The 25,539-nt window shown below is 44.9% G+C and overlaps 1 protein-coding gene across 1 annotated transcript in view; it reads left to right on the top strand.

Annotated features, from left to right (window-relative positions):
* Positions 1-25,539, top strand: part of BMERB1 (bMERB domain containing 1) — a 121,477-nt gene that overhangs the window by 54,548 nt on the left and 41,390 nt on the right. The window contains exon 2 of the mRNA XM_066382574.1: positions 7,655-7,778. Coding sequence (XP_066238671.1) covers positions 7,655-7,778 — 124 coding nt within the window. The remainder of the gene's footprint in view (positions 1-7,654; positions 7,779-25,539) is intronic.

Genomic DNA, 25,539 nt, shown 5'->3' with positions numbered 1-25,539 from the left:
TTAAATGGTTTTTTTGTGTTTTTTTTTTTACAGTCAAAGTAAAGAAGTATTGAGTAAATGATAGCATAGATAGTGCATTCGTCTCCTCGGGCTGCTGTAATAAAATACCATAGATTTAAGTGGCTTAAACAACAGACATTTATTGCACGTGGTTCTGCAGGCTGGGACATCCAGGATCAAGGCCCTGACCGCTGCAGTGTTTGGTGAGGACCCTCTTCCTGGCTTGTAGATGGCTGCTTTCTTGTTGTGTCCTCACATGGTGAAGAGCAGAGAGAGAGAAAGCAAGCTCTTGTGTCTCTTTTTCCTCATGGGGGCTTTACCCTCATGAATTTATCTAACCCTAATTACCTCTCAAAGCCCCCACCTCCTAATACCATCGCATTGGGGGATAGGATTTCAGCAATTGAATTTGAGGTGAGGGGATACACGCATTCGGTCCCTAACAGATGGTACACGGCCGTGGTGAATTCTGCGCAGTGACTGAGGTTTTAGAATGCTGTCCTGTAGCCCTCCGACTTACAGCGTGGGCTTTGGAATCGTGCAGACTTGGGTCTGAGCCCCCACTCTGCCTCTCATCGGTTGAGTGATCTTATCCCATCATTTATGATCTCTCTGAACCTATCCTCTTCATCTATAAAGGGAGAGTGATAACAATAACTACCTGCCAAGGTATTTCGGAGTGTGGTGAGACTGTGCTTGACTCACAGAAAATGCTTATTATGAGCGAGCTCTGGAGCGCATCCCAGGTGCATGAGGTTATGAAGAAGAAACAATAGCAAGGGCTGTTCAGAGGACCCTGGGCTTAAATTCCTACTGTGACCCATGGTTGGAAAAGACAGGCCAGGGAAGACTTCTCTTTGGTCCCCAGCAGTTTTACCCTTCTCGGCTATATTTAAATTTTATAAATTGACTTTTAGAGATAGAGAGAGAAATATTGATTTGTTGTTCCACTCACTTATCTATTCATTGGTTGGTTCTTGTATGTGCCCTGACTGGGGGATCAAATTTGCAACATTGGCATATAGGGATGATGCTCTAACCAACTGAGCTACCTACCCGGCCAGGACCCTTCTCAGCTATATTTAAATTACACGTTTCTAGGAGATTGCCAGCCTTCATTCATATCACCACCGCCAGGACCCCTGTCCCTGGGTAGCTTTTAATTTTCGAGGTTAATGACTAAGCCTGCTGGCGCGTCCCAGTCATGCCTGGTGCTCAGCTCTTGTTTGCTGGTGCTGCAGCACTCATGAGGCATGCATCTCCCTGGTGTGGCATTTGGGGATAAAAAGATGGATTTAGCTGCTTCTTCCCCCAGAAGTGACTCAGCTCCTGGAAGCTCAGTGACAGCCATGGCAGTTGGAGCCCTGAGGATTTCTGTGCCTCAGTGCTTTGCTCTGTCTCCGCATCAGCTGGGCTCGGCCTGGAAATATGAGAGAGAGCCTCATAGAGACTGTCTTCTCTGGCCAGCCTGAAATGCTGTCGGTTTCCCTCCAGGATTGGTCCTCATGGATACATTCATTGGCAGCTGTTGGATGCCAGCCTTCTGGCTGGAAATGATGTCAAGAAGGGTTCCATCATACTAGTTCTATCACACAAGTTCACACCGAAAAACCCCCCAGCATGCGTGAGATTCATTTATTCCTGGCCTGCACCAGCATTTCTCAGAGTCTGGTTTGAAAACCTCCTGCATGATAGTCCCTGGGGGTAGGGAGAGAGACGCTGCCTTTTTAACAAGCTCCCCAGATAATCACCACACCCGCTAATGATTGAGAACAGCTACTTTCCATGTGCCTGATGCAATATAACATGTCCAGTTCTTTCTACTATTAAGATGATGATGGTGGCCTTGGCTGGTTAGCTAAGTTGGTTAGAGAGTTGTCTCACAACAAAAAGATTGCGGGTTTGATCTCTGATCAGGGCACATACAAGAATCAACCAATGAGTGCATAAGTCAGAGGAACAAGAAATTGAAGTTTCTTTATCTCTTTCTTCCCCTTCCTCTCTCTCTCAAATCAATTTTTTTAAAAATATGATGATGGTCTTAAGTGGGAAGATAATTCTTAAATGAATACAGTAGGGCTTTGGAGTAGGACAGGTCTGTTGTTAAATCTTAGTCCCATCACTTACTCATCTGTGCTCATCTGTGAAATAGGGGTGCTGCCAGTTATTTACCACCCAGGGCTATTTTGAGAATCAGATCCTGGCATGTGACAAATGCTCAATAAGTGTTAGCTATTATCGTTACTGGGTAGACATAGCTTTTAAAAGCCTTTAAACTGGGGAAATGATAGCATCTACCACCTAGGGCAGAGGTTGACAAACTTTTTCTGTAAAGGGCAAGGTAGTGGGTATTTGAGGTTTTATGGGCCACATGCTCTTTGTTGCAGCTACTAAATTCTGCTGTTGTATAGCAAAAGTAGCCATAAATAACACATACATGGGCCCTGGCTGGTTGGTTCAATGAGTAGCGTGTTGGCCCGACGTATGGACATCCCGGGTTTGATTCCCGGTCAGGGCACACAGGAGAAGCAACCATCTTCTTCAGCTGCCGCCCTCTCTCCCTCTTCCCCTCCCACAGCCAGTGGCTTGATTGGCTCGAGCGTTAGCCCCAGACAGTGGGTTCCTGGTTGGATCACAGTCGGAGTTCTTGCAGGAATCTGTCTCTCTATCTCCACTCCTCTCACTTAAAATAATAATAATAATAATACATAAATGAATGAGCATGGACAGTGTTCTAGTAAAACTTTACCTACAGGCCCTGGCCGGTTGGCTCAGTGGTAGAGCGTCGGCCTGGTGTGCGGGGGACCTGGGTTCGATTCCCGGCCAGGGCACATAGGAGAAGCGCCCATTTGCTTCTCCACCCCCCCCCCATCCTCTCTGTCTCTCTCTTCCCCTCCCGCAGCCAAGGCTCCATTGGAGCAAAGATGGCCCGGGCGCTGGGGATGGCTCCTTGGCCTCTGCCCCAGGCGCTAGAGTGGCTCTGATCGCGGCAGAGCGATGCCCGGAGGGGCAGAGAATCGCCCCCTGGTGGGCAGAGTGTCGCCACTGGTGGGCGTGCTGGGTGGATCCCAGTCGGGTGCATGCGGGAGTCTGTCTGACTGTCTCTCCCTGTTTCCAGCTTCAGAAAAATACAAAAAAAACAACAACAAAAAACAAAAAAAAACTTTACCTACAAAATCATGCTTGGGACTAGATTTGGCTTATGGCCATAATTTGCTAATCCCTGGCCTGGGGCGTTGTGAAGATTAAATGAGATATGGCTTATAATAACTTTAGCACAGTGCCTGGCACAGGGCACTGACTAACTACCACAAAGGATTCTAATTTATTCCTATCTGATTTGAGGCCTAGGCTTCACCCCTTTCTCCAGGGGAAGGAAAGCATCCATACGTGAGACTTTTCAGTAGAGGTATCAGACTGATTTTCTTCCGAAAGTCAAGGCTGAATGTACATCTCAGCACTTGGAGCCTGGCAGTGCCACCACCTCCGTCCTCCCCCGAGAACGGAGGTAAATGCCAATCCATGGGGTGTGATGAATTCTGTTGTCACACTCTTCACCCCAGGATGTTTTTGCCATTTTCAGCATCTGTCCCATGGAAATCAGGGCGCCCTGAACCGTGATGTGAGAAACTCATTTATATCTGCGGGGTTGTTAGCCGCGAGCTCTTGCATCCACACAGGCACTTAACTCTCATCTGGAAGCCATGGAATGTGGTTATGGGAGAGAAAGAGAAAGAGACAGAAGGAGAGACAGAGAGACAGACCTGGGTTTGAAATCTGTCTCTGCAATGTTCTAGTTGTGTAATGCTGGGCAAGTCACACTTTTTCTTTCCCTAAGCTTCAGATTTATCATTTGTACAATAGGGGTTAAATGAGGTTATATATATATATGGGGTGGGGGGAGCCTCCAGCACAGTGTAACACATGAGAGCTATTGAACTTCATTTTGCAAACAGGAAAGTGAAACTAAGTGGTAAAAGGGACTCATTCAAGTTCATTTGGCTGGTGATTGGCCTCAGATCAAGGATCTCTGACTCTGGCCCTGAGCTGGTTGTCACCATGCCCCATCCCCTGGCCACTTCCTGAGGACCCCTGCTGCTTCAAGCTGGTGCTGTGCTCCATGTGCAGTGACTAAAACTCTTGAAGAGTGTGACATCACTGTCAAGTGGCTTGTGAGCCTGTGACCAGACATCACTGTCGTGGGCTAAATAGTGCTCTCCCAAAATTCATATCCACCCAGGACCTCAGACCTTATTTGGAAATAGGGTCTTTGCAGAGGCAATTAAGATAAAGATGGAAACGAGATCATACTGGACTAGGGTGGGCCCTGAATCCACTGAGATAGAAGAGGACAGAGACGGACACACAGAGCTACGGGAAAGAAGGCCATGTGAAAACAAAGGCAAGTACTGGAGCGATGCTGCCACACGCCAAGGACTGCAGGAGCCACCGGGATCTGGGAGAGGCAAGGAAGGATCCTCCCCTAGAGCCTTTGGAGGGAAGGGAGCGCGGCCCTGCTGGCACCTTGATTTGGGACTTTGGCCTCCAGAAGAACTGTGAAGAAAGAAATTTCTGTTGTTTTAGCCACTCAGTTTGTGGTGATTTGTTACGGCAGCCCTAGGACTCTAAGATGTGAGTGAATAGGGGTAGTGGACTCAGAATGCCTGCACGGGCAAGGGGCAGTGGTGATGCGGCAAAGGGTGTGCACCTTGGAGGCAGACACGTGCTCAACTTTGAGCTTTTGTTTTCTTATTTGTAAAAAAAAGAGCACATCTTGCTCCTGCAGGCTTGTGGTGAGGATAGAGAGATGGCTGGCGGACTGGGCCGAGTGGTGATAACAAAGGTAATCGTAACCATGCACTGAATATGGCATGTCTCAGTTTTCTCACAACTGCCCTGGGTGGCTGCGTCTCTTAGTATCTTCATAATACAGAGGAGAAAACTGAGTCACCAGAGGTTAACTAACTGTCCAAGGCCACACAGCTAGTGAGGGACAGAACTGCAACTCCAACCCAGGCCACCTGACTCCAGAACACACCCTACCTCCCATCCCCAAGTCACCCCGACCCTGTATAGCCCTGCACCCAGAGTTGGCACTCCTTGAAGCTGGTCCTCTAGCTTCATTGGAGCCCAGCACACAGTAATGCTCAATTAATATTAATATTTTAACCTTGTTTCTTCCTCTTTCCCTCCTTTCTCAAGACAGGCCTTTTGACTGGTGGAGAGGAGGCAAGTAATTTTGGCTTATGGAACACTGTGTTAGGGGTAGGAGATCGAAGGGGATGGGAATTTACTGAAAGTCTAATGTCTAGTGAAGAATTCAGGGTCAGGAGGTTCCCACAGATGATGAAGCAGTCACGTGGGCTCTTGAGAGTAGGCTGTATTCTGAGACCCAACCAGACAGTCTGCAAATCAGTACTTGTGCTGGTGTGCTGGGCCAGGGCTCCAAGTTGTAGGAGGGAGACAGGTAGAGAGAAGGTTAGCTTTCCAAATCACTGGCTGGGATCTAAGAAAAAGGACAAATGCAGGCTAGCAGAACTGAGGAGCCAGGTGTGGAAAGAGTGAGCATCTGTAGGTGATGTGATGTTGGCCTTAGAGTGGAACAAGAACATCCCTCCCCTCTGTCTCCTTCTCTGCCTGGGAAAGGCCTTAGAATATTACAGCTGCTCCAACAGAGGCATGCTCTCTGGAAGGGTGGCCTAAAGGAATCTCTTAGAAGCACGCTGAGATTTAGCTTTGAGAGCGCTTATCACAGGACTGTGATAGTGGGGGGAAATAGAAAACAACCTGATTGTCTGGGGGTTGGTGGAGTGATTCATGACATGGCCACAAATAGAAAACTACCCAGCCTTTCACACTGCCTCTGGGGAAGAACACCAAGGACGTGCAGAAATGCTCATGATATGTTGTTAAGTGAAAAGAGCAGGTAGTAAAATGCGAGATCCTAAATATTTACAGTATGATAAAAACCAGACCTATAAAATGGTGAATGTATATATGTATATAATTGTCTATATATGTGTGTGTATGCACACATGTAAAACATATATTACCCTATATGTACACATCACATGTAATATATAATATAAATTAATATATAAATTTATATACACACACATTGGAAGAATGTACAGCAAAATGTTAATGGCAATATATGGTATAATACACACACACATATACAAATAGACACACACACAAATATACACATACCTATATATTGTGATAGACTGCCTGTCTGTGTCCCCCTCCATAATATGTTCAAGCCCTTATACCCAGGATGGCTGATTTGAAGTTAAATAAGGTCATAAGGGTGGGGCCCTGATCCTATAGAATTAGTGTTCTTAAAAGAAGAGACACCAGAGAGTTCTCTCTCCCTCTCTGTGCACAAAGAAGAAGCCATGTGAGCACATGGTGAAAAGTGGCTGTCTACAAGCCAGGATCAGAGCTCTCACCAGAAACTGACCCTGCCAGACCTAATCGGACTTTCGGCCTCCAGAACGATGAGAAAATAAATATCTGTTGTTTAAGCTACCCAGTCTCTAGTGCAGGGGTCCCCAAACTACGGCCCTCGGGCCGCATGCGGCCCCCTGAGGCCATTTATCCGGCCCCCGCTGCACTTCCGGAAGGGGCACCTCTTTCATTGGTGGTCAGTGAGAGGAGCATAGTTCCCATTGAAATACTGGTCAGTTTGTTGATTTAAATTTACTTGTTCTTTATTTTAAATATTGTATTTGTTCCCTTTTTGTTTTTTTACTTTAAAATAACATATGTGCAGTGTGCATAGGAATTTGTTCATAGATTTTTTTATAGTCCAGCCCTCCAATGGTCTGAGGGACAGTGAACTGGCCCCCTGTGTAAAAAGTTTGGGGACCCCTGCTCTAGTGTTTTATTATAGTAGCCCAAGCAAACTAATACATATGTGTGCATATATATATATATATATATATATAGTGTCTTTCTCTATATATGAGATAGTGTATATGTGGTAATATGTATGGTTCTCTCTCTCTCTATATATATATATATACTATATTTATATATATGCAATATATTTAACTCTAACTATATGTAAAACTGGGAGAATGTCCATCAAAGTGTGGATAGTGGTTCTCCCTGGGCAGTATGGTTATGGATGACGTTTTACCTTGTTCTTTTTTTTTTAATCTGTATTATCTGAATTTTCTATAACAAATGTATTATTTCATTATTTACCTTGCTTACATTACTTAGTATCCCTGTGATCTAATAATTAATAGTGTTACTATAAAATAATCATTATAAAACTTTTTTCCGCCGAAGGTTGGACTTGGTCTTGGAGGCTGGGGCAGGACAAAGTGGCCGGGATCAAGGGAAGCAGAGGCTCAGGAGCCGGGAACAGTCAGGGACGGTCAAGGCCACACACCCAACCCTGAACAGGTTTTGATGAGCCCCCCTGAGCCTCTGCTTGCCATCGTAGGTAACAGGGTTCCCACTGAAAATGTGTTTTCCAGTTTTCAAAGGGCCTTCTCCCACCCTTGCCGTGCAGGCTGAGACCCGTGTGGCTTTGCCATGTATGGAGGTCACTGGGTCCAGACTGTGCCCTGGAATGAGGGAATCCCTGCAAACCGGTGCAGACTCCGGGTCTTGATGTCTGCGTTTCGTGTCTCCCACTCAGGTCAGCTGGACATCATCTCCATGGCGGAGACCACCATGATGCCGGAGGAGATCGAGCTGGAGATGGCGAAAATCCAGCGTCTCCGGGAAGTGTTGGTCCGGCGGGAGTCAGAGCTCAGGTTTATGTGAGTGTCTGGGGAAGCAGCCAGAAAATTAAGGTGGGGTTCATGAAGAGAACACCCAAGAACCTAACACTTACTGTCTATTACTGTGTGCCAGGCACTGCGATAAAGGCATGAGGCATATTTTTTTTAAAAAATCTTATTTGATTCTCACGACTGCCTAGAGAAGTAGGTATCATAATCTTGTGTTTTCAGACCCTGAAGTTGGGATTGAATTCAGGACAGTCGGAGTCCAAAGTCCAAGTTCTTTCTATATTGCCGCTGTGACGAGAAATGGAAGAGGGGTGGTGGGCAGTGGTGGTGCCCAGTGCTGGTGTCGTTAAGGGCACACACTCTGGGTTCAGATAGGCCTGAGATTTTTAAAAAATAGAAAGAAAAAAAGCTGATGAGCTTGGGCAGTTTACTTAGCCTCTCTGAGCTTTAGTTCCTCTACTTGTCTGCAGAGCACAGAATTCCTGAGAAATCGCAGGTAGTCTTTTAAGAGAAACTTTCATTTTAAAAATCGAAGTCTGGCAGATAAGCAGTGAGAGTTTTAAAGCAAAACAAAAAAGAGATGGTTTAAGAGGGAATTTTCCTACATCGCTTGTCAGCTTCTAACATAAACTTCCCTCCAAGCTTCTAGGCAGGTGCTAGGCACCTCTCACCCATTCTGTCACTGATTTCTCTCACTCCATGAGGCCAGTTATGGAATCATCCCATTTTGCAGGTGAGGAGACCGAGGCTCAGGGAAGTGAACTTGCTCAAGGCCATCAGAGCTTGTAAATCGGGGAGTTAGGATTCAGACCCAGTTCTTCTTGCTTTCAAAACTCATATCTTCACAACTATATTATATGACCTTCTCTCTCACCCCATCAAATGGACTGAAATATTACCAGCTGCCATTTCTATAGCTCCCTGTCTGCATGGGCCAGACCCTGTGCTAAATGCATGCGCACAAGATCTTTTTACAGGATCCCTTAGAAGGAAGATTCTAGAACATCTCTCACTTTACAGATAAGAAACACCCTCCCTTTTATCTGGGAATAAGATAATCCAATACATAAGTGTTTGGAAGCAATCCTTTCCTCCCCATGTTTTTGTTTTGTTTTGTTTTCTTTTCCGCTAAAAGAATTTGAAGTATTGTCTGTGATGGAGAAGTATCAGCTCAGACCACACATTCAATTAGGTCACGTGGTTCCAACAACTGAGGCTGCCCACTTAGCCATGGTGACTTTAAGATGTCTGGGGGCTACCCAAGTCAAGATGAGTGGCAGGAAGTTCTGAGTGTGAAGTGTAGGAAAAACCACTGATTTGGGGCTCGCCCGTGTATTGGTAATTACTGAACTCAAGTAATGGGTACAGTCACTCTGCATCAGAAACAGTGACATTCCAAGTATAGGATCAGGGAGTGCTGAAATTTCCACGCTACTCCTCTCTGTGGATGAAGTTGGGTTAAACGGGAAAGCCAGCTCTCAAAACTTTGGTGAAGCCCTGGCCGGTTGGCTCAGTGGTAGAGCGTCGGCCTGGCGTGCAGAAGTCCCGGGTTCGATTCCTGGCCAGGGCACACAGGAGAGGCGCCCATCTGCTTCTCCACCCCTCCCCCTCTCCTTCCTCTCTGTCTCTCTCTTCCCCTCCCACAACGAGGCTCCATTGGAGCAAAGATGGCCCGGGCGCTGGGGATGGCTCCTTGGCCTCTGCCCCAGGCGCTAGAGTGGCTCTGGTCTCAACAGAGCAATGCCCCGGAGGGGCAGAGCATCACCCCCTGGTGGGCAGAATGTCGCCCCCTGGTCGGCATGCCGGGTGGATCCCGGTCGGGTGCATGCGGGAGTCTGTCTGACTGTCTCTCCCCATTTCCAGCTTCAGAAAAATAAAAAAATAAAATTAATTAATTAATTAAAAAAAAAACTTTGGTGAAAAATATGGAATAACTGATAGTTCAGTGGGCAACAAGAGGGTGTGGGATTATCGTAGCCTATAAATAATACATACCACATACGTGAAAATTAGAAGTCTTCCTCCGTTCTGTCTTTAATTCTAATTCATAGAAGTGACCTATGTTAATAATATTGGCTTTGGGCCCTGGCCAGTTAGCTCAGTGGTAGAGCATTGCCCAGCGTGTAGAAATCCTGGACTCAATTCCTCCTGGTCAGGGCACACAGGAGAAGCACCCATCTGCTTCTCCGCCCTTGCCCCTCTCCTTTCTCTCTGGCTCTCTCTTCCCCTCCCGCAGCCAAGGCTCCAGTGGAGCAAAGTTGGCCCTGGGCAGTTAGGATGGCTCCATGGCCTCTGCCTCAGGTGCTAGAATGGCTCCAGTTGCAGCGGAGCAACACCCCAGATGAGCCAAGCATCGCCCCCTGGTGGGCATGCTGGGTGGATTCTGGTCCGGTGTGTGCAGGATTCTATCTACCTCCCACTGCTTCTCACTTCAGAAAAATACAAAAAATAAAATAAATAGATAATAATAATGATAATAATAATAATATTGGCTTTTATTCTGGTGGATAGTTTTATGACTATTCTTTCATTTATTAACATATAAACATTAGTCAGGATGTACTAATTCCCCCTTATAAAATATGATTAAGTTAGTACGTGAGTCTTGCTTTTGCATGTTTTCTATTTTTCTGTTTTCAATTTTTAGTTTTTATGTTCTCAAAGAGTATAGTATTTATATTCAGTTCTAAAACTATAATTAAATCACTGTTCTCATCTATAGATCGTTCCTAACGTCAGATACACATCACTGGCATTTGCAATACCCTCCTTGTGCTTTAAAAGGAGAACGGCAGAGAACATGAATTCTGTTTTAAGGTACAGAAATCTGCAGGTACTCAGGAGGAGCCAGAGGTTGCTTTTGCTGCTGCAGGGATAAAGGCTGTCTCTCTGCATTTCCTGGCCTTTGCGCTATGTGCACGGGTGTGCACACACACACTTGCATGGATTATTGCCAGCATGTGGCGTATGCCTGGCACATAGCAAGTGCTCAGTGACAATAATAGCTAGCTCTGGGCCAAGCGCTGCACTAAGCTTTTGACTTACGACCTCAATAAATTTCTTCATCACGTCCATAAGTCTAACCACTCAGGGACAAATGTCAACAGTAGACACTTGAATAAATCAAATTATCTAAAGGATACAGAAGGATGTTAGTGTAGTCAGTATAAAGAGGGGGGCTTGGAGACATTCTACAGGGGACTGGCCAGCTTCCAGGCCCCTGGAGTCTCCCTTAATGGCCCCTCCAGTCTGCTACAGAATGTAGCCTTGCCAGGAGATGCATGTACTTCATCAATCTCAGAGGTTCATGATGGACTCTAGGATGGCCAGGGTAGAGATCACAGCCCGTTCAGACCTGGACATAAGCCTCATCCATCATCCTTGGCCTCCTAAGCTAACAGGCTGTGTGTGGGCTATTCTTGAATTCAGTTTCCTGGCTATTTCTCAGATCTAGGCCCTCACATAGCTGTAGGTCTTATCGTGTAGGTGGGTCCTATTCTTGTTTCCATTTTGTAGACGAGGGAATTAGAGGTTAAGAAATTTGCCCAAAGTTGTGTTAGCGAATAAGTAGACAAGCTAGAATGCATTCTGACTCTAGAATCTTTATAAAAATGAGTGAATGAAGGGTGGAAAAAAGGGAGGAAGGGAGGGCGGGAGGGAAGGAGGGAGAAAGAAAGGAAGGAGGGGGAGGAAGGATGGAGGGAGGAAGGGAGGGAGGGAGGAAGGAAGGAAGGAAGGAAGGAAGGAAGGAAGGAAGGAAGGAAGGAAGGAAGGAAGGTAGGTCTGACTAAATCTATCAAGATAATTTCTAAAAGAGTATAAGCTCCATGAAAGCAGGAATCTTATCCATCTTCCTCACTATTATATCTTCCCCTCATCTTGAACAGTACCTGGCACTTACTAAACAATTACTATTTGTTGAATGTGCAATAAACTTTTCTTTCATACTCCATTCTTACCCCAACAACTTTCCTTTACACACAGGCGTGTGCGTGCACACACACCCAAGACCCTTGGCATAGAGTTAGAGGGGAAATAGAATTTCAGACCATGCCATGCATTTACTGGCTCAAGTGAGGAAGCTCTGAATGACAGGAATGTGACAGCCCTTGGCTAAAGCAGTCCCCTTGACTGTATCTGTAATAACCGAAATTAGATTGGTTTTGTCACACCTGCTCTGAAGTCATCAAGTTAATATCCATCAGCTCCCATGGTGACTGTGTGGGTCAGACCATATTTCATGGTTGAGGGTGTCTTCTCACTTTCACAGTTTGCTGCTGTGTTGACTTTATTAAGAACAGGCTGGCCCTGGCCGGTTGGCTCAGTGGTAGAGCGTCAGACTGGCGCGCGGAAGTCCCAGGTTTGATTCCCGGCCAGGGCACACAGGAGAGGCGCCCATCTGTTTCTCCACCTCTCCCCCTCTCCTTCCTCTCTGTCTCTCTCTTCCCCTCCCGCAGCCGAGGCTCCATTGGAGCAAAAGATGGCCCTGGCACTGGGGATGGCTCCTTGGCCTCTGCCCCAGGCGCTAGAGTGGCTCTGGTCACGACAGAGCGATGCCCCGGATGGGCAGAGCATCGCCCCCTGGTGGGCATGCCGGGTGGATCCCAGTCGGGTGCATGCGGGAGTCTGTCTGACTGCCTCCCCGTTTCCAGCTTCAGAAAAAAAAAATAATAATAATAAAAAAAAGAACGAGCTAATGACTGTTGCCCCAACACACCCAACGTTTAGCATTATTCTTTCATGGGTTTCCCTTTCCTTGTTTTGTCCTTTCCCCTGGGACTCACAGCCTTTGATGGTTCTCCATGTCCTCTTGCCAGAACTGTGAGGAAGTAGAAGGGGGCAATTTATTCATTTCCAGGGAACTAGGGTGAACTCCTGAGAAACGGGCTCCCGGGTCATCCTGGCTCTCCCATGTCCTTGGTCTATGACCTTGGGCATGTGACAGTGCTAAGAACTCCTGTTTATCAAGGGCACTGATGTGCCGCACACGTGCTGCGTGCATTGTGCGCATTAGCTCACTTACTTTATTGAATCATCACAAGAACCCTGAAGAGGTGGGCTTTATTCCTTCTACTTTATGGATGAGGAAACAGAGGTTAGAGAGATAAAATAGCTTGTTCAAGGTCACCAGCTAGTGAGCAGAACTAGGATTTGAACCCTAGGTATCTGTCTCAGAGGCAGAGCCCTTAACCCTAGTTTATTATCTTTATTCCCAACACCAGGGCCCCCTTTCTCTTTGTCCAGCTCTTCCGGAATGCAAAAACAAACCCCTGATTGGAATGCCCACAATCCCACATTCCCGCATTGCATTTTATCTTGTTCCCGCCTCTTGAATTAAGTGTAGTGGAAATGGAGAAGATTCTACTGAGCCTGGCTTTGCACTTTTCTGTACCCTTCCTCTGGAGATAAGTGATTTATCTGGAGCCTAAAATGATGAGCTCCACCTTGGAAAGTTAAGGCTGGCTGTAGTGTCCTGTTCCTATCAGGGCTCTTGGGGATCGCACAGTCCACATTGATTGAGCCCTTACTGCAGGTGCAGTCCTGTGCTAAGCCCTTCAGGCACATTAGGCATGGCCTACAGCGAGCGCTTTCTAACCAAGGCCGCGTCAGGACCACCTCCCGCATCCCTGCCTGCCCTGGAGCAGGCCCGTGAGGTCAGGTTCACGGAGGGGTTATGAGTAACCGTGGCGGGCACAGGTCCCCGCTGCTCATGCACAGCGCCTCTCCTCCCCTTTTCTTCCCTTCGCTTGTCCTCTGGTTTCCCCCGTTGCTAAATGGCATTTAGAGATCTCCCTCTTAAAGTGTGGCAATTTCTGAGCTTCATTTGAACGAGTCAATAAACCCTTCAGTATCACGAAGCCGCCTCTGTAATAGGCGTCAGATGTCCAAGAGATAAAGCTCGACGCCTGCTTTGTTCCATCTCTAACCCTCCCGGACGCCCACCTCCTGGTCCCTCCTGCTGCTGCCCCATCTCTGTGCCTCTCACCAGCCTGGCCTGTGGAGGCTGTCAACAACCTCAGACTCATTTTCTCACCCTAATTCCAGCGCTGAATCACACCATTAGCCTTTCATAACTCCTCCCGCGGTCGCCCGCCTCAGCTCTGCGGCATCCTCTGTACATCCTAATCCTGCTGTTTATCTGGCTTTCAGATAATTAGGTATCTTCGGCCTCTGAGCGGTGGTGGGAGATGTTTATCTTCATTTTACACCTGCTTGCTGGATTTTCATAAAAGGAATAGTGTATGTTGTCTCTCAGCTTGCTCTGGGCAGTGGTGGCTCTTAATCAGCAAGAATCCAAACCGCAGCCGGCAGGGGAGACGGGCATGCAAGGGACAGGTTTCAGGAGCACAGTCCTTGAGTTCCAATATTTCCAGAGCCTGGGCTGGGATCCCAGTGAATTCATTTCATTAAGAAGTACCAAGGCCCTGGCCGGTTGGCTCAGTGGATAGAGCGTCAAGCTGGCATCTGGGCATCCCAAGTTTGATTCCTGGTCAGGGCACACAAGAGAAGTGACCGTCTGCTTCTTTCCTCTTTCCCTCTTCTCCTCCCACCGCCAGTGGCTTGATTGGTTTGAGCACTGGTTCTGGGCACTGAGGATGGCTTGGTTGGTCCAAGCACTAAAAATAGCTCAATTGATTAGAGCATCAGCCCAAGACAAGGGTTGCCGGATAGATTCTGGTTGGGCTGCATGCAGGAGTCTGTCTCTCACTTCCTCTCACTTAAAAAAGAAAGAAAGGAAGGAAGAAAGGGAGGGAGGGAGGGAGAGAGGGAGGAATGTACCAAGTGTGATGAAGACACCAGGCCCACCTAGGAGAGAGTTAGGGTGAGTTAACAGAAACTGCCTGAGTTGTAAACAGCAGCTTTTCAAATACTTGCTATTCTGGGAAGGGTTCTAAGTGTTTTACATGCCTTGATTCACTTAATACTCAGTACAACCGTCTAGGAAAACAACACACCCTCATTTTATAGATGAAGAGCTGAGGCACAGAGAAGTCAAGTACAGTAACTTGCTCAGGGTGGTACAGGTTCCACTAAATAGCAGACAATGCTATAACCCAGGTGTTCTGAGTACAGCAATCACGATCTCAGCCATCATGCTGCAGGGTCTCCCAATTGGTTTTGAATTCCAGTTCTACTTTTTACCATCTATGTGACCTGGAGCAAACCTTCTGTTCTGTTTTACCCACATGTATAATGAGAAAAAGGTGTTTCCCTGGCAGCGTTTTCATCCCTGGTAGCAAGGGATGAAAAGAGAGGATGCATGAAAGTGAGTAGCTCTTTCTAGGAAGTAAGCAAGTCAAAATTCCCTTTTCTCCTTTAACGGTTAATGCTGTGCTTTGAGGGAGAGTCGGGGGTCAGGGCAGCTTAATCATCACCAGAGGAAACCCAGAAAACGCTCCTCCCCTGAGAAGCTGAGAGTGGCTCTCAATCATCAAGTCTAATTCTACCCTGTGGCCTTACTTTACTGTAATTTTAAAATTTTTATACAACTGCATTCCCCCCCCCCTTTTTTTATGATCTGATCATTCTGAAGTCTATTAAGAAGAGCTTCAAGCCAGGGGCAAAATGAAGCATGTGCGTTTATGGAACTTGACATGCCTCAGCCACGTTCAGGAGTTCTGCGTCACACCAGTTGCACCCTGGGTTTTAAATAGCATCTCCTAAGAACAGGTCACCGTTGCCGGAGCCACTGTACATATCAGGTGGGAAGAGATGCCCTTAACTGTAGAAAATCTAAATAGCCATTTGTCTGGACAAAATGTATAAAATATTTGAGGAGTTAGGGAGGAAAGGGAGAAAGGAGGCCTCAAGAGAAGAGGAAAGGGATGGAGACATTAGAGAGAAGAGAGAGGATGTTCCAGGTTACACCTCTGAATGGAAGGACCTGCCTGAATTTCTGAGCATACTGGGAGGTAGGAATGAGGTGGGGATCTGGGCTGATCGAATGGGGAAAGACATGCCTGTCTCTGGACAAGCTTCTGTTCTTCCAAGTTGCCTTTTGCAGTCAGAACAAGCTTCAGGCGGAAAAAAATGCTACTCTCTGGGAGCACTGTCTTACCATAAATATATTTCATTCTCTTGGCTCCAAGGATCTCTCTGAAACTCCTGGGTTCTGGTGAGCAGAAGGGAATCACTGTTTTAGGCTCTTGTGATGGTTAATATTGTGTCGACTTAACTGGGTTATGGGGCTCAGACATTTAGCCAAACATTATTCTCAGTGAGTTTGTTTCTGGGTGAATTTAACATTTGGATCTGTAGACTGAGAAAAGCAGATTGCCCTCCCCGATGTAGGTGGGCCTCATCGAATCAGTTGAAGGCATGAATAGAACAAAAGGGCTGAGTAAGAGGGAATTTGGCCTGCCAAATACATGAGCTGGGACATGCATCTTTTCCTGCCTTTGGACTTGAACTAAAAATTTGATTTTTCTTGGGTCTGGGGTCTGCTGGCTTTTGAACTGGAATTTACACCATCCTCTCTCCTGCATCTCCAGCTTGCCAACTGTAGATCTTGGGACTTCTTAATCGTGTGAGCCTCCATAATCCAGTGAGTCAATTCCTCAGAATAAGTCTTTTTGTATACTATATGTATCCTATTGGCTCTGTTTCTCTGGAGAACCTTGACTAATTCAGCCCCATTTATTCTCAGAAATTTCCATCTGAATACTTTATCTAGCTAGCAAAGACCTAGGGGTTGCAGAAGACTGATTAAGAGAAAGGGAAATTGGCTCACCGCTTTGGTAAAAACGGTTTTGGCATTTCAGAGTAGAGATGAATGTGTTCTTACTCTACAACCAGAGATTTCTCTCCTAGAGCTGGTTTGTGTAATTGGGTGTAGGCAGTAGGCACTAGCCTCATGCAGCGATTTTAGTTTAAATGGAATGAAATTTAAAATGCAGTCCTTCAACAGTCCTGGCCACACTTCAAGTGCTCATCAGTCAGTTGTGGTTAGTAGGTACCCACTGGAAGGCACACATTTTTGTAGAACATTTTCATCATCACAGAAAGTTCTACGGGGCACCATTGTCCTGAAGAAACTTACACACCCGAACATCAGAAGGTCTCTTCCAGAATGTTTATAACAGCCTCGTTTGTAAGAGTGAAAAACCGGAAATTCATCTGTATATCAGTAAAAGAAAAGGACAGATCAATTGTATTCTGGTCATATCATGGCATACCATACAACAGTAAGAAGAATACACCGTGGGAATTCACATGGATAAATCTCAAAACCAAGATGTCAAGCAAAGGATTTAGGTAAAGGTCAAAATATGTAAAACGCACAAATATAATTGTGCAGGCATTTTTATAGGAATGGTTAACTTTACAAATAAAAAAGCATTAGCATGAAGTCAGCATAGAGCTTACCTCTGAGGGAATGAGAAAAATACAAGAGAATGGGGTATACCAGCATTTCTAAGAGGTTATTACTTAACTGGAACAGGTTAACCAGTACAGGTTATTACTTAAGCAGAATGCTGGGAATGTAATTGTTTATTATTCCGTAAACCGGATACATGTATTTTATGCATGCTTTTTAATATAGTCACAAACACAAACACACCTATTTTTTCCCATGTTTTTGTTGTGCTTGAATCCACCCAACATCAAACTTAAAATTGGAACCATTTTTAAGTGTACAGTTCATTGGTAGTAAGAACATTTGTAGTGTGCAACCATCACCACCATCCATTTTCAGAATATTTTAACTCGCAAAACTGAAACTATACCAATGAATCATCTCCCTCTTCCCTAGCTCTTGACAATCACCATTCTACCTTCTATCTCTACAATTTTGACTACTCCAAAGTAACTCATAGAGGTGAAATCATACAGTTCTTGTCTTCTTGGACACAAATACATTTTTAAGGGAAAAATGCTAAGAAGCGGGGTATAGTGTATGATATCTGATACCTTTACTGAAAGGTCTCAGATACCTCAAACTCGGTATGTCCAAGTTCAAGCTTATGACCCCCCTGCACCCCACACCCCTCCCCTCCAAACTTAGCTCAGCAATTGACTCAGTACCACCATCTCCACCCGTCTAAACCCCAAGTTGAAAAATCAGATGCCACCCTTGAGCCTTCGCAATTTGCCACCTGGCAGATTTATCCATTCTCAACTGTGTCAGCTTTACCTCCTAAATCAGTTTCCCACTGTCCACTTCTCTCCATCTCTCTGGCCACCACCCAATTCCACATTCTTATGTCTGTCTTGGATCTCAAAAGCCTCCCTGACATTTAAGGCCACGGTTGCCAGAGGGAGCTTCTCAAAACGCAAATCAGACCGTAGCTTCCAGCTCTAAACCCATTCCAGAATTTGTGAGTGTGATAAAGCCCACAAAGTCCTGCCACGTCCATTCTCACCTGTCCTCTCCTCTTTTCTTCTGTATCCATTCTCCACCCGCAGACCCCACCTCTGCTCTCCATTCCCATAGCCCTCCTACCTTCCGGAAAGGCACCTCCTGCCACTGGGACCTTTTTGTCCCTGCTGTTCCCTCTGCCTGTACCCTCTTATCCCACCCACCCTGTTTGCCTGGTTAACTTTCCTTCTCTCTCTAGGACTCAGATCCGAGGTCACTTCCAAAGGGAAGCCTTCCTAGCGCTTCCTAGTCTGTGTCCTGACCTAGCTCCTTAACCATGATCCTTTCCTGAGAAGCCTTTCCCTCCATGTATAGATCGGTGTTCATTGGTGTATGTGCTCAGTGTCTGCCTCACCTACTAGATGCTGGCTTTGATGAGGACAGACGCTGAGCTGTGTCCACTCCCAACAATGTCAGCAGCACCCAACACATGGCCAAACTCAGAGAAGGTGGTCAGTGATTATTTACCTAATAAATGAGCAACAGTTCGTTTTCCTGCTTTTCCAGTGCCTGGCCCATTGTAAGGGCTCTCTTGGAGCTGGAAAGTCTGGGTACTGAGAGTTGCCTGGCCCTTTGATGGTTAGAGGGTAGATTGTGGGTCTAGTTCATACTATTCCTACAGAGTGGCAGCACTATACAGTAGCCGGCTTTAGAAACACTTTACTGAGTGTATGAGTTTCCTGTGGCAGCTGTAACAAACTACCACAAAGTTGGTGTCTTAAAACAACACACACACTTCCCTGGCCGGTTGGCTCAGCGGTAGAGCGTCGGCCTGGCGTGCGGGGGACCCAGGTTCGATTCCCGGCCAGGGCACATAGGAGAAGCGCCCATTTGCTTCTCCACCCCCCCTCCTTCCTCTCTGTCTCTCTCTTCCCCTCCTGCAGCCGAGGCTCCATTGGAGCAAAGATGGCCTGGGCGCTGGGGATGGCTCCTTGGCCTCTGCCCCAGGCGCTAGAGTGGCTCTGGTCGCGGCAGAGCGGCACCCGGAGGGGCAGAGCATCGCCCCCTGGTGGGCAGAGCGTTGCCCTTGGTGGGTGTGCTGGGTGGCTGTCTGACTGTCTCTCCCCGTTTCCAGCTTCAGAAAAAAAACAACAACAACACACACACACATAGTCTTTTATAGTTCTGAAGGCCAGAAGTCTGAAACTGATGTCACTGATATCCCAGTGTCAGCGGGACCGCACTCCCTTCTGGAGGCTGCAGGGGAGAGGCATTTTTCTTGGCCTCTCCAGCCTCTGGAGCTATATTTCTTGCATTCTCTGGCTTGTGGTCCCTTCCTCCGTCTTCAGAGAGAGCAGAATGGCATCTCCAAATCTCTGTCCCGACCGACATCATCACATCTCCTTCTCTCTTCTGTGTCAAATCTCCCTCTGACTCCCTCTTAGGAGGACACTTGTGATTAATTTAGGGCCCACCTGGATAATCTAGGATAATCTTCCACCTCAAGTTCCTTAACTTCTGCAATACCACTTTGCCGTACAAGGCAACATATTCACGGGGTTGGGACGCAGATATCTTTGTGAGACATTGTTCAGCCGACCACTGTGACTATAGCAGTTCATTTAAGGGCTAAGCCAGAGCTGGACTCCCAGAGACAGTGACAGAGATGACCACTGCAAGGCTGAGCAGTATGCACTGTGTAAAGAACACACATGAACACATCTTCATGCTTCATCTTATGCTGACTTGTTATCATTCTTTGAAATCTCCCAAAGAAAAAGCAGAGAGAAAGAGAGAGAGAGCGAGCTCTCACTAATGTGTGTACAGGGGCCTGATGGCTTGTTTCAGAAAACTGCTGATTTGAGTGGCAGCAAAGGTTGAGAAGGGCTTTTCCGTATCACTTGCTGGTCTCAATTGAGGGCTCAGCTTTTTGCGCTGTGCTTAGTCCAGAATCAGATAAGCATGGCTGGGCCTCATTTCCACATTTCTCTTCAAATAAGATCAAGCTCTCTCTTGATATTTCAGGGACAGGATGCTCAGAGAGAAATGGGAGGGGGAAAAGAGAGAAACAGTTTAGCAGAGATATCTTGGTGTTTGGGGTCTACGTAAGCAGGGCTGGCCCCCGTCACTTATTAAGACAATATTCTGATTGACATCTTTCACTTTATTTAATTGGCTGCTCTTCATTGAGTGATCACTTACATAGATCTTTTATCCTGGAACTTTGGCCCACTTTTTGTTTTTTTTGTTTTGTTTTGTTTTCTGTTTTAGAGACAGAGAGAGTCAGAGAGAGGGATAGATAGGGACAGACAAACAGGAACAGAGCATCAATCATTAGTTTTTCCGTTGCGCATTGCGACACCTTAGTTGTTCATTGATTGCTCTCTCATATGTGCCTTGACCGCGGGCCTTCAGCAGACCGAGTAACCCCTTGCTCGAGCCAGCAACTTTGGGTCCAAGCTGGTGAGCTTTTGCTCAAACCAGATGAGCCCGCGCTCAAGCTGATGACCTCAGGGTCTCGAACCTGGGTCTTCGGCATCCCAGTCCAATGTTCTATCTACTGCGCCACAGCCTGGTCAGGCTGGCCCACTTTTTGTCCTGTGTTGTTAGTCCCCTGAAATACTCAGGCGTTTCAAATTTGATTAGGTCCATCTCAGACACTCCTGACTGGGTTCTGCCAAAGGAAGGGCAGCCTGTTATTTTCATCACTAGATGTCCCGTTCTCTGACCAGGTTGGTTTTTGATAAAAAGAGCAAGGTGCTCTCGTTCCAGATTAGGTTACACTTATGTTCGAATTCTAGCTCTGCCATTTACAGCTGTGCGATCTCAGACAAATACCTTCACCCCTCTAAGCCTTTGTTGCCTCATGTGTCAAATGTGAATGCGTCCAATACCTCGAGGGTTGGTTATGAGGAATAAAAGTGATCCTGTAGGCCCTGGCTGGATAGCTCAGTTGGTTAGAGCATCATCCCGAAGTGCAGAGGTTGCTGGTTCAACCCCCAGTCAGGGCACATGTAGGAACAGATCGATGTTTCTGTCTCTTTCTCTCCCTTCCTCTCTGCTAAAAGAAATAAATAAAATTTAAAAAAGAGAGAGAGAGAGATAGATCATGTATACTAAGCACCTGCCCAGTGCCTGCCACAATGTAAGTGCTCATTCAATCTAACTTTCCTTTCCTTCGGGGAAAAAAATTGAGTTTGGAAATGAACAAATGTGCTGGTAAGATCAGACATTGGGGCCCATGCTCTCTATTTTTGGTAATAGGTTATTCATTTTCAAAACGGGGCACAGGAGAAGGGAGGAGATTGGAGGGTAGAGTGACGATCACTTCCATGACAAGGATGTAAACTGGAGAGGAAAAGGCTCGAGGGGCACCTGAGATGTCTCTTGAAACATCTAAAGAATTATCGTGGGGAAGAGGGAGTTTGTTCCTTTTATATGGCATTAGAACCAATGCACAGATGCCACAGTGAATCAGATTCCTAGCGCAGCATGAGAGAGGTCTTTCAAATACTTAGAGCTACAAAAAACTGGAATCTTGATTTGTAATGCAGTAGTTTTCAACCTCTTTACCCTTGGGGACTGGTGAAAATAAGAGACCACTAAGGTAGAAATCACCTGAGCAGAAATGAATTCAACTAATCAGTGGGTCTATAATCCTCATACAGCATCAGAGTGGTTAACTTTTTCTTGGACCAGCACTAAATTTCTGGCAGTCTGGTTCACAGAATGGCAATTGAAAAAACACTGATGTAATGAATTTTTTATACCTGGGAATATTCAGGCATTTATTTATTCCTTCATTCATTCAACAGGCATCTGTGATAGAATTACCATGTGCCAGGTCCAGGGAATATAGCAATGAACAGTACAGATGAGGGCTCTGCCCCATTGGAGTCCAGGAGAGGAGACAAAAGCTGGAGGACTCCATGTGACAGATGGCCGATGATATAGGAGAGCAGGTGCTGAGGTGCTGTGATCATTTCTTAAGGTTATCATCATTGCCTTTATTCTTTTTTTTTCCTTTTTTAAAATTAAATTTAATGCAGTGACATTGATAAATCATGGTACATATGTTGAGAGAAAACATCTCCAGATTATTTTGACATTTGATTATGCTGTATACCCCTTACCCAAAGTCAAATTGTCTTTTGTCACCTACTATCTGGTTTTCTTTGTGCCCCTCCCCTCCCCCACCCCCTCTCTCCTTCCTCGCCCTCTCCCCCCCTCCCCCACCCCCCCACTCCTATTGCCATCACATTCTTGTTCATGTCTCTGAGTCTCATTTTATGTCCCATCTATGTATGGATTCATATAGTTCTTAGTTTTTTCTGATTTACTTATTTCACTCCGTATAATGTTATCAAGGTCCATTCATGTTATTGTAAATGATCTGATGTCATCATTTGTTATGGCTGAGTAGTATTCCATAGTATATATGTACCAAAGCTTTTTAATCCACTCGTCCTCTGATGGACTCTTGGGCTGTTTCCAGATCTTCGCTATTGTGAACAATGCTGCCACAAACATGGGGGTGCATTTTTCCTTTTGGAACCTATTCTATGGTGTTCTTGGGGTATATTCCTAAAAGTGGGATAGCTGGGTCAAAAGGCAGTTCAATTTTCAATTTTTTGAGGAATCTCCATACTGTTTTCCACAGTGGCTGCACCAGTCTGCATTCCCACCAGCAGTGCAAAAGGGTTCCCTTTTCTCCACATCCTCGCCAGCACTTATTCTGTGTTGTTTTGTTGATGAGCGCCATTCTGGCTGGTGTGAGGTGATATCTCATTGTGGTTTTAATTTGCATTTCTCTAATGATTAGTGATGTTGAGCATTTTTTTCATATGCCTATTGGCCATCTGTATGTCCTCTTTGGAGAAGTGTCTATTCATCTTTTTTGCCCATTTTTGGATTGGATTGTTTGTCTTCCTGGTGTTGAGATTTACAAGTTCTTTATAAATTTTGGTTATTAACCCCTTATCAGATGTATTGTCAAATATGTTCTCCCATTGTGTAGTTTGTCTTTTTATTCTGTTCTTATTGTCTTTAGCTGTGAAAAAGCTTTATAGTTTGATATAGTCCCATTTGTTTATCCTATCTTTTATTTCACTTCCCCGTGGAGATAAATCAGCAAATATATTGCTCCGAGAGATGTCGGAGAGCTTACTGCCTATGTTTTCTTCTAAGATGCTTATGGTTTCACGGCGTACATTTAAGTCTTTTATCCATTTTGAGTTTATTTTTGTGAGTGGTGTAAGCTGTTGATCTATTTTCATTTTTTTGCAGGTAGCTGTCCAATTTTCCCAACACCATTTGTTAAAGAGGCTGTCTTTACTCCATTGTATTTCCTTACCTCCTTTGTCAAATATCAGTTGTCCATAGAGCTGTGGTTTTATTTCTGGGTTCTCTGTTCTGTTCCATTGATCTATATGCCTGTTCTTATGCCAGTACCGGCTGTTTTGAGTACAATGGCCTTGTAGTATAACTTGATATCAGGAAGTATGATACCTCCCACTTTATTCTTCTTTTTTAAGATTGCTGAGGCTATTCGTGTTCTTTTTTGGTTCCATATAAATTTTTGGAATGTAGTCTATATCTTTGAAGTATGTCATTGGTATTTTAATTGGTATTGCATTGAATTTATAGATTGCTTTGGGTAATATAGACATTTTAATGATGTTTATTCTTCCTAACCATGAGCATGGTATATGCTTCCACTTGTTTGTATCTTCCTTAATTTCTTTAATCAATGCTTTGTAATTTTCTGAGTACAAGTCTTTAGTCTCCTTTGTTAAGTTTACTCTTAGGTACTTTATTTTTTTGGTTGTAATAGTGAAGGGGATTGTTTCCTTAATTTCTCTTTCTGACTGTTCATTATTGGCGTATAAAAATGCCTCTGATTTCTGAGTATTGATTTTATATCCTGCCACTTTGCTGAATTCATTTATCAGGTCCAGTAGTTTTTTGACTGAGACTTTAGGGTTTTCTATACACAATATCATATCATCTGCAAATAATGATAGTTTTACTTCTTCTTTTCCAACTTGAATGCCTTTTATTTCTTCTTCTTGTCTGATTGCTGTGGCTAGGACTTCCAGGACTATGTTAAATAAGAGTGGTGAAAGGGGGCACCCCTGCCTTGTTCCTGATCTTAAGGGTATTACTTTTAATTTTTGCCCATTGAGTATGATGTTGGCTGTGGGTTTCTCATAGATGGCTTTTATCATGTTGAGGTATGTTCCCTGTATTCCCACTTTGTTGAGAGTTTTGATCATGAATGGGTGCTGGATTTTATCAAATGCTTTTTCTGCATCTATTGAAATTATCATGTGGTTTTTCTCCTTCTTTTTGTTTATGTGATGAATCACATTGATTGATTTTTGAATATTGTACCAGCCTTGCCTCCCTAGAATAAATCCCACTTGATCATGGTGTATGATTTTTTCCATATATTGTTGGATCCGGTTTGCTAATATTTTGTTGAGGATTTTAGCATCTATATTCATCAGAGATATTGGCTTATAATTTTCTTTCTTTGTGTTGTCTTTGCCTGGTTTTGGAATCAGAATTATGCTCGCCTCATAAAAGGAGCTTGGAAGTCTTCCTTCCTCTTGAATTTTTTGAAATAGTTTGAGAAGGATAGGAGTTAGTTCTTCTTTGAATATTTGGTAGAATTCAGTTGTGAAGCAATCAGGCCCTGGACTTTTCTTTGTTGGAAGTTTTTTGATAACTGTTTCTATCTCATTTGGTGTAATCGGTCTGTTTAGGTTTTCTGATTCTTCCAGATTGATTTTTGGAAGATTGTATGTTTCAAGGAATTTGTCCATTTTATCTAGGTTGTCTAGTTTTTTGGCATACAGTTCTTCATAGTATTTTCTTACAATATTTTATATTTCTGTTGTGTCAGTTGTTATTTCTCCACTCTCATTTCTAATTTTATTTATTTGAGTCCTTCTCTCTTTTTCTTAGTGAGTCTAGTTAAAGGTTCATCGATCTTGTTAACCTTTTCAAAGAACCAGCTCCTAGTTTCATTGATCTTCTGTATTGTTTCTTTAGCCTCTATGTCATTGATTTCTGCTCTGATCTTTATTATTTCCTTCCTTCTACTACATTTGGGCTTTACTTGCTGTTCTTTTTCTAGTTCTTTTAGATGCAGGGTTAAGTTGTTGATTTGAGCTTTTTCTAGCTTCTTAAAGTGTGCTTGTAGTGGTATGAACTTCCCTCTCAGTACTGCTTTTGCTGTTGTGTCCCATAAATTTTGAGTTGTTGTATGCTCATCGTCATTTGTTTCTAGGAATTTTTTTATTTCTTCTTTGATCTCATTCTTAATCCATTCATTATTTAACAACCTGCTATTTAGTTTCCATGTGTTTGAAAATTTTTTAGCTTTTCTGTTGTGGTTCATTTCTAGTTTCATGCCATTGTGATTGGAGAAAGTGCTTGATATGATTTCAATCTTCTTAAATTTGTTGAGACCACTTTTTGCCCTAA

The sequence above is a fragment of the Saccopteryx leptura genome, chromosome 4 (assembly GCF_036850995.1).
Source record: "Saccopteryx leptura isolate mSacLep1 chromosome 4, mSacLep1_pri_phased_curated, whole genome shotgun sequence".
Classification (NCBI taxonomy): domain Eukaryota; kingdom Metazoa; phylum Chordata; class Mammalia; order Chiroptera; family Emballonuridae; genus Saccopteryx; species Saccopteryx leptura.
The sequence above is the reverse complement of the archived record's forward strand: the minus strand, read 5'-3'. Positions and strand labels throughout refer to the sequence as shown.